The sequence below is a fragment of the Phoca vitulina genome, unplaced genomic scaffold, assembly GCF_004348235.1.
Source record: "Phoca vitulina isolate PV1807 unplaced genomic scaffold, GSC_HSeal_1.0 scaffold9, whole genome shotgun sequence".
Lineage (NCBI taxonomy): Eukaryota > Metazoa > Chordata > Mammalia > Carnivora > Phocidae > Phoca > Phoca vitulina.
The window spans coordinates 8,121,449-8,131,496 of NW_022589712.1; the positions used below are offsets into that span (position 1 = coordinate 8,121,449).

The 10,048-nt window shown below is 46.0% G+C and overlaps 1 protein-coding gene across 1 annotated transcript in view; it reads right to left on the bottom strand.

Annotated features, from left to right (window-relative positions):
- The window catches only part of IGF2R (insulin like growth factor 2 receptor), a 100,527-nt gene extending 98,141 nt beyond the window's left edge, over positions 1–2,386 (bottom strand). Inside the window, exon 1 of the mRNA XM_032408244.1 lies at positions 2,238–2,386. Coding sequence (XP_032264135.1) covers positions 2,238–2,386 — 149 coding nt within the window. The remainder of the gene's footprint in view (positions 1–2,237) is intronic.
- Positions 2,387–10,048: the final 7,662 nt, after the last annotated feature.

A 10,048-nucleotide genomic window follows, 5' to 3' on the forward strand; every position in this document is an offset into this window, starting at 1 on the left:
ACTAGTAAAGTCTGCTTTTCATACTCCTGGGGGGGATCTGGGTGGGTTATTCACATTTCAGACAAATGGACTCCCTGAGATAGAATAAAAAGGCAGTTTAACACAGCCTGCTTTGGTGATACTAAGTAGAACTTTTCATACTGGATTTAAAAAACTATCAGCTCGCATTCCTGTTCCTCAAATATATGCTAGAGTTAAGGAACTTTTAGCCAGCGTTATCTCATAAAAGTACACAGATTCTGACACTCCCCCCAAAAAAGTCTTAACAAGTATTTAAGCCAAGGTATTCACTTAAAACAGGAACAAATAGGAAGAATTTCATTTAGCCGAATATTGAGTTTAAAGCTGACATTATGCACAGCTCTGGAGAAGTCTCAACGCAAAACCGCAGAGAAGTTAAAGACAGGGAAAAGAAATGTGTGCAAGCCCACCCCGGAATGGACAGGGAGATTTGCTGTCCTAAGGAAATTTGGAAGAAAAAGTAAACATGCCAACTTTAAAGATATTCTAAGACTGCAGAGGACACATTTGTCACACTAACAATGCCTATCACCCTAGAGCACTCTCTAGCATGTGCGAAGTTGAAGACACAAAGGCCATTTCCTACTGGACCCAGAGGCCATGTTCCACTCACAAACGAGGTTAACAAATGCAGATTCAGATTCAAGACGCTGTGAGTCCTCACAGCAACCCGAAACTAAGGGCCCCCCACCCCCGCATCAGCCACTTACATGTTTCTGCCCTCAAAGCCAACTTTAACCTTAACTATTAAAAAGTAAATTCCAATTTGCTAACAGGACCAAGATTTCAACACCACTAGCCCAGCTGAGTTAATTTCTTCCGGACAGGGCTGGTCACAGCAGCCATTATTCCAAAATCTCCTCCTTTAAATGTTAGCTGCAGCCTGACCTGGCAGAAATTGACCCCCTTTTCTGCGTACCATGCTCATTACTGTGTAATATGTATCTTAGGGCAGCCAACTAACCTATAAACAATGTGCAGTAAACTCTCCAGCCTGCCTTCCTCCCCCTCCCCAAAAAGGGAAAAGAAATAAAGAACACGGACCTTGCAAAGAATTTCTGTTGTGAACTCAGTCTGTCTCCTTAGAACAGTGATATCTGCAAGTTCTAAACTCAGGAGTACGAATTAGACCATGTCTGATACAAGGGAAAACTAAGAATCCCATAAACCTCACCACAAACTCAAAGTTCAGCTCAAAGCCAGCTCAACTTCATTCTGAGATGTAACTTGCTAGCGCCAGTTCACTGGTCTTTCTGAACTCTTCTTCATCCCACTTCCTTTTTACCAAAGTTTAAAAAATAAATACAAGTTGGGTTTTCCATCATCCTAAACAGTCCACAAAAGGTTGGTCAGAAAATTCTCATTATTGGCAGTTCCCCAGCCCCGGGACTCCTATCCTCGCCAGCATAGGACACTAACAGTCCTCGATGGGACTAGCGATTATACAATCATGATTCCCAGAGCAAAAGACTCCACTAGAATAATCCACCCTGGAGACAATGACATCATGTGAGCAACTAGACAGGAAGTTGGGCTCGGAGAAGTGAAGGGTAAAGTCTTGAAAGCCAATACAGGATGACCACCCTCCATTCCCTCGATCAAAAAAAAAAGGGGGGGGTCACCTTCTGCAGAAAAGCTACTTTAAAGAGAAAATGGAAAACCTACATGGAGGAAATCAGTCAGCAAATGAAACCACCACCACCCCAACTCTAAGGCCATTCGTGCGGTGTCCTTCCACACTAAGGGGCCTCTCCAAAGTCCCGCTGATGGAACTTTGAGGAAAACGTGGAGTGGGAACAAAGCAAAGCTGTAGTTCCTGCGTCCTCCAACTTTCGCAGGCGCACCGCTGTGAGAGGGCAAGGGCTGGGCGGAGGGCGCCCGCAGTGTGACACCCGGCTGGGTCCGGGCGGCCGGCAGCTCGCACACAAAGCCGCCCCGGACTTTGTGACAGCCACAAGTGGCTAGGCAGCGGCCCCCCGGGCCAGCGCCAGGACGGCGAGTACCCCGCGCCCCCCGCCCGCGCGCGCACGACCCCTCGGTCTCTCATCCCTCGCCACTACGCGGGCAACTTTCCCTCGGGGCCGGAGGAACCCAAACCCGGACGAAAGGCGACTCGGGGAGCCCAGTCCCTCCCCAGAGCGCCCCCGCCCCCCACCCAGCCCAGCTGCGCGCCCGGGGCACCGCGAGCGAAGCCTGCGCCCCGGCGGGCCACCCACCTGCACAGCTCGGGGAACTCGGCGCCCTGGGCCCGCGCGGCTCCCGGGGCCCAGACGAGCAGCAGGAGCTGCACCAGCAGCAGGGAGCGCAGCGGGCGGCCGGCGGGCGCGGGCCCCAGGTGGGCGCTCCGGCGGGCGGCGGCCCCCATCGCGGCCGGCCCGGGCTGCGCGGCGAGCGCGGGGCTAGCGGCGCGCGGCTGCCGGGGGCCGCGCCCGGGACATGGTCGTGCCGCCAGGGCGGAGGCTGAGCTGGAGGCGCAGAGGCGGAGAGGAGCACGAGAGGCGCGGGAGCAGAGCAGGAGCCCGAGGGGTGCGCGGCTCGGCTGGGCTCGGCGGCGGCGGCAGCGGCGGCCCCGGAACCGCGTCACGTGACCGCGCCCGGCCCCGCCCCCCTCCCCCGCCCCGCTCACATGACTCCCTTGTTCAGGTGATCCCCGCCCGCCCCGGCTCCGCCCAGGCCCGGTCACGTGAGCGCGGCGCGGCGCGGCGGGGCGCGGGGCGAGGGGCGCAGGTGCGTGGCCCAGGCCTGCGTCCCGGCGGCGGTCCTCGGCGGGGAGAGACCCTGGCCTCACTTTCTCCCCGCTCCCGCTCTGGGTCGCGGTGTGGGAGCGTCCCAACTCCGAGTTACCGTACCTCAACCTCGCCCCACGGCCGGGGAGGGGAAAATAAGAGGGTCAGACTTTGGTGCCGAGCCGTAAATGCCATCACAGAGCAGCGTAGCTTCGGATCCTTGACGAGTGGGAACGCACTTCTCCTGCTCTGCGGGGTCAGCTCGCGGAGTCCTGCACCGGGTTCCAGCGTTCGCCTCGCAGAGCCTCTCACAACCTTCCCTGGGAATGTTTTTTCCTAAGCCTGAGCTTCCTACATTAGGGAAGGCAGCACAAATATGGGACCGGGGAGTATGAAGGAGGCAAAGGTGTAACTGGGAAGTGAGTGGCACCCAACAAGACTTTGTTAATTCCTCTATTCAGATGTTCTGGTGAACCCACACTGTGAATGGCTCTGAGCTATGCACTGTGTGAAAGTGAAAAGAAATCTGAAGTCTTGAACTCAAAAATTCTACCTTCTTTTATTTTTATTTTTTTTTTAAGATTTTATGTATTTATTTATTTGGCAGAGAGAGACACAGCGAGAGAGGGAACACAAGCAGGGGGAGTGGGAGAGGGAGAAGCAGGCTTCCCGCAGAGCAGGGAGCCGGATGTGGGGTGGATCCTAGGACCCTGGGATCATGACCTGAGCCGAAGGCAGACGCTTAACAACTGAGCCACCCAGGCGCCCTTACCTTCTTTTAGAGCAAATAAAAAGATAGGGACTAACCACAGCGGTGACGGCTCATCTTTTCTTTAATGCTTACTCCGTGCCAAACACTACTAGCTAGCACTTAAGCATGAATCTGGAAACCACGAGACTGGACCGTTGTTATAAATGAGGAACACACTCACAGAGATGTTAAGTAACTTATCCAAAGACGCTTTAAGATGTGGCAAAGTTGGGATTCAGGCACATACACATAATCATGACCCAATAGTAGCTAATATTTATTGAGCAGGTAATTATGTGCAAAGTCACATTCTGGTGCTTTGATTTAGCTCATTTAATTCTAACACGATCCTATTTAAAAAAGGTACCTTTATTGTGCCTATTTTACAGATAAGGAAACTGAGGCGAGAGAGATTAAATAACTTGCCAGTCATGCAGCTAGTAAGAAAAAGCCTGGGTTTGAGCCAAGTCAGTGCCAGAGTCTGGCTTAGTCACCATGCTATTGAAAGAGTAATATAACCCAAGAAAGGAAAGTGTTGTAGTGGCTCAAAGGGAGAGCTCAGATGTCCAACTGTGGGCATCTAGAAAGGGTTCATATTTTGCAACTCCACTATTATAATTGATACAGGCAAAGAACTTCAAGGGATACTAAAACCATCAGGTGAAGAATTATTACAACTGGAATATTCACTTTGTCTTAAAGTATCACCCTCAAAGTATATTTCCCTAGTAAAGGGGAAATATATCTTTAAAAGAACCACCTTAATCAAGTGATTAGAATTGTTATCACAAATATTTGGATAAACTAATTTTTTCTGCATCCCAAAGTGATGCAATGAAAAATACTGCTAAAGGTAACATTTAAAAGAGAGCATAATTATAACTCAGATGCAGATGTAAAACGAACATGTGTTAAAGATATTATTTAACTCATTAATTAACATGACAACCAGTAGCATGTCACAACTGGCTCAAAGGGGAATCCAGAGAGAGTCCAACACATTTATAAGCAGTCAGGAATGCTGAAGTTAAATTGCCTAATAGATGGACGATTGGTCAATATCCATAAGTCAAAAAACAACTGCATATTCAGTGGACACAATTTGCATTTCTAAAGACAAGAATCATAGATATTATCAACAGTATTCTACAGTCTCCAAAGTTTTAAAATAGTGCACAGACAATGAAAGGCCCAAAACCCCATAGAATCAGATACCCCAGCAGGGGGCATTAGGTGGTGCCTAGTCTTCTATTGAGGTTGCTCGATATTATTTTTGGTCCATTTCAAAGTCTTCCATAATTTTCCCCTACAGTACACAATATCACTTACATGATATTCTTATCAAGATTTTTAATTTAAATCTAATCAGAATAAAACAATTGAATCCAGATTGTGGAGCATTCTACAAGAAAACTGAACTAGACAATTAAAAAATGTCAATGCTCAGGGTGCCTGGGTAGGTCAGTTGGTTGAGCATCCGATTCTTGGTTTCAGTTCAGGTCATGATCTCAGGGTTGTGGGATCGAGCCCAGAGTTGGGCTCTGTGCTCCATGTGAAGTCTGCTTGAGATTCTCCCTCTCCCTTTCCCTCTGCCCCATTCCCTGCTCATGCTCTGAATAAATAAATAAATAAATAAATAAATAAATAAATAAATAAAATCTTTTTTAAAAATGTCAATGCTCTGTAAGGCACTCCCCCTCCAATAAAACAGGAGTACTCTTCCAAATCGGGGTTACAAAAAAACACACTGAGGGCCAAATCTGGCTAGAGAGCTCTTTTTTCTAAATAAAGTTTTATTGGAATATAGCCATACCCATTTATATTATCTATGGCTCCTCTCACTTACAATTTCAGTGAGTATTTTGCAACACAAAACCTATTCTACCATCTGGCCTTCTATAGAAAAAGTTTTCCAACCCCTGTTCTGTATCAGTGGTTCACAAAAGTTTGGTCCTTGGACCAGCAGCTTTGACATCGCTTTCCTGCTTGTTAGAAATGCCAATTCATGGGCCCTGCTCTGACCCATTGACTCAAAATCTTCAGTGATGGGCCCCAGAAAATTGTTTTACTAAGCTCTCCAGCAGATTTTCATACACATAAAGGTTTGAGAACTACTATCCTGAATTAAAAGAGACTAAAGGGACAAGACAACAAAATGCAATGCATGACCCTTAGTTGGAGACTGGACCCCAAAAAAGGAAGGTTTAAGGGACACCTGGGATAATTGGGAAAACTTGAACATAAATTGTATATTAGAAACTCTAAAGTCAAATGGTATAGAGCATAACTCTCCTGTATTTCATTTAAATTTTGCAGTAAACCTTTGAGAAAATACAAACTCCAAGATGTTAGCTCAAGACCCCATGTTATGGGTTGAATTATGTCCCCTGAAAAGATATGTTGAAGTCCCAGCCCCCATTACTCCAGAATGTGACCTTATTTAAAAATAGAATCCTTGCAGATGTAGTTAGTTGACCTTAGATCAGACTGGGGTAGGGTGGGCTCAATCCAGTCTTATTAGACTGGTATCCTTATAAGAAGTGGAGTAGAGACATGGAGACACACAGGGGAAGACAGACATATAAGAATGGAGGCATGAAGCATCTACAAGTGAAGGACACCATGAATAGGCGGCAACACCAGCTTCTGGGAGAAAGGCAAGGAAAGAATCATCCCTTAGAGCCTTCAGAGAGAACAGGGTCCTGCTGACACCTTGATTTTGGATTTCTAGCTGGCAGAACTGTGAAACAGCACATTCCTGTAGTTTCAGTTTGTGGTACTGTGTGTTAAAAACAAGAGAGCAGGCCCAAAATGGAATCACTTATGCTAAGCTCCATGACACCAAACTGAGACCTAACTTAATTACAACTTCAGCCTCTCCGAGAAATGGAATCTTAAACCAGTCAGTCAGGAATCAGCTGGTCAACCCTAGTGAGGTCATCTGCTTGATCAACCCCTGCCATCTCCTGAAGGAAAGTATCCTCACCACAACCAATCTACGTTTTGCTAGTGTGACTTCCTTCCAGTTAACTCCCCCTTTGCTAGTATAACTGCTTCTCTTCCCTTCTGTCTGTAAGTCTTCCATTTTGTGCAGCAACTCAGAGCTCCTTTCTATCGCTAGAATAGATGCTGCCCGATTCATGAATGATTGAATAAAGCCAACAATATCTTTAAAATTTTATTCAGTTGAGTTTTGCTTTTTTTAAAAATTGTCACAGCAGTCTTAGAACACAAATACACCTCACAGCTAACAGGACAGATTCGGGCTTGGAATCCAGGTGTTCCGACAACTACACCATCATGAAGGCTCAATCTTCTTGCACCTGACACTTGGCCTGGCTTTGGAAACACAAGTTCAGGTGACAGACCACGGACATACATATGCTGCTGGTGCAGATGTCCTGCTTGGTGTCTAAAATAAGAGTAGCTGCGGGTAAGTGAGTGGGTGCCCCTTTGGAACACAAACCACAAGCTATCAAACTGATGGTGCTCAGATATCTCTCTGAAACCCAGGAAGAAGCATGCAACAAAATTCCAGAAACTTTTCTGAATACCCAGGGAAGAGCAAAATTCTACTAAAAAACCCTCAAGTCGCATTGTCATATCTATTAGCTATTTCTTGATCCCTACAATGATAAACAAAGTAATCTGTTTTCCCAGGGGAAAAAAACTGAATAGTAAAAAGTATTATCAAATCAATGTTAAATTTTGGGGGGTGAGATAATCATATTGTCATTTTGTAGGCGAACGTCCTTGTTCTTACGTGATACAGGCTGAACGTAAAGTATCATGATGTCAGCAACTTTTAAATGGCTCCAAAAAGAAAGGATATTATGTACTGAGAGAAAACAGATGCCAGGCTGCCTGGGTGGCTCAGTCGGTTGAGCATCTGACTCTTGATTTCAGCTCACATTATGATCTCAGGGTTGTGAGATTGAGCCCTGTGTCGGACTCCGAGCTGGGTGTGGAGCCTGCTTGAGATTCTCTCTCTCCCTCTCCTTCTGCCCCTCCCCCATCTCTCTCTCTCTCTCAAAAAAAAAGCAAATGTCAAAAATATTAACAATTGCTACATGTAGGTGAAGAGTGTATCAGTGCTCTGTACTATTCTTTTGATTTTTCTAGAAGCTTGACATTTTTCCAATGTGAGTTGGGAAAAAGATCCTATCAGGGAAGAGATTGCTTCTGAGATGAGCCTGGAAGGAAGTTGGATTGGGGGTGGGGGGTGGGGAGGAAATATAGAGAAAGGACATTGCAGACAGAACAGCAGGAGCAAGGCACAGGTAGAAAAAGACAGAAGCTGTATAATGAGCCAGGCCTTTTGCTTGAGTGAAAAGCACATAGGAATACAGAGAAACTACTTTGGCCAAAGATTGTGCTAAATCCTGGCCTTATAAAATATAATCCTTCCCTCAAGTAGTCCATGGCATAGTAGGGAAGATCATCCATTTTAATGTAAGTTTGGAAAACTTTTACTGGGGTCAGCTCCTACAGGATTTTAAATGGTCACTTAAGAAATTTAGGTTCAGTTGAATATTAAGTGAGGAACGGGCACCTGGGTGGCTCAGTTGGTTAAGTGACTGCCTTCGGCTCAGGTCATGATTCTGGAGTCCCTGGATCGAGTCCCGCATCGGGCTCCCTGCTCGGCAGGGAGTCTGCTCCTCCCTCTGACCCTCCCCCGTCTCATGCTCTCTCTCTATCTCTATCTCATTCTCTCTCTCAAATAAATAAATAAAATCTTTAAAAAAAAATATTAAGTGAGGAACAATAATAGCCGACAAAAGCGATACCTATTGAAGACTCACTCTGTGCCAAAAACCATTTTGTATTATACCATTTACTCTTCATAGCATACCTAGGAGATAGGTACTTTTATTATCCTCATTTAAAAGATGAGAAATTCAGGCATAAAGAAACTAAACACCTTGCCCAAGTTCGTGCAATTAGTAAGAGACAGATCTTTGATGTGAGTTGTATGATCTGGCACAGAAGTCCATGATTTTAACTCAGAAACTTCCTCCTCATTGAGAGATTCCTAGCCTGAGAGAGGGACGTTCACAGTTACCTCTTCAGGAAAATCCCTCTGGTTGCAGAGTGCACTGGAAACGGCTCAGTAAAGGTATCAAAATTAAGGAGACAAAAGAGACCATGGAAAAAGCCTTTTGTCCTTCCCCAAGAACTGGTTAACACCTGGCCAAGAGTAGAACTCAGGACTTGTCACTATCCAGGGCATTTAGGTTCATTGTGACTACCCAGAGGGAAGGGGAATGGGGATAGAGGTGTGAGGCAGGTAGGGTGCCGTCTTCCAATACGCAAAGCCCACCTTTCACTGAAGAGCCTAGAGACCCTTCATCCCAGCCAGTCTTACAACCAGAGGGAGAGCATAAGACCCAATCCTGACAATGGAAATTGATGGGACGTCTCCTGGGACCTTCTGCAAAATGTTTTCCTCTTCAATAAAAAGTAAGGCAAAGAGGCAAATAAAATAAGATGAAATCAGAGAAGGAGACAAACCACAAGAGACTCTTAACTGTAGGAAACAAACCGAGGGTGGCTGGAGGGGGTCGGGGTGGGAGGATGGGGTAACTGGGTGATGGGCATAAGGAGGGCACGTGATGGAATGAGCACTGGGTGTTACATGCAACTGATGAATCACTGAACTCTACATCTGAAACCAATAATACACTATATGTTAAGTATTTGAATTTAAATAAAGTAAGTAAAAAAGAAAAAAAGAGAAAAAAAGTGAGGCAAAGGAGGAAATTCACCACCCCCTTTTTTGGTGGACGGAGTGCTCTCTATATAAGATACCTGTAGGTCCTTCAGCCCCTGTAACTCTGAGAGAAGATATGGCCAACACAGTGGGAGAAAGATGGAAAACATCAGGATCTTTGATGACATTGCCGACCACTTCAAGGGAACCCTAGAACTGGCCAGTATCTGATCATTTGCTTTGTGACACAATAAATAAATTTGCTTAAGCCATGTGTGTTAGTTAATCATTTATTGTGTTTCAGCTCCAAATGCACCCTCTAATATATGTTCTGTGATAAAGAACTTTTTTTACAGTAGTTCTCCTTTAAAGTGAGCATGCTGTTAAGCTTTCTGAGTAGAAGGCACTCTGGAGGGGCGCTGTGGGAGACCAGGTTCTCCGGTCCTTTCCAGCACATCCGTGCCACTGGTTGCTGATCATCTGCTACCCTCCCCTCCCCACCCCACCCCCACACACATGTCCCAAAGGAGGACTTATTGCAACTGCAGACCAGCTCCAGCCTGGCCAACGCAGAGAACTTCTCTACTATTCAATGACCTGAATCCCACCCTCTCCAATGAGATCTGAACCCCTTCCAAGACTGACTTTCCCTGGGTTCACTCCCTCAGCCCTAGTGTACCATATAGAGTTTCTTCATATCTTATAGTTGCTTTTTTGTCATAGTTAATAATTTTCTATATTAAACATCCTTGTTTCTATCTTCTGATTGGACCCAGACTGCTCTACCATGTTTAGCTGGCTTTTGTATTACTTGTAGCTAAAAACATACCAACTGACCCA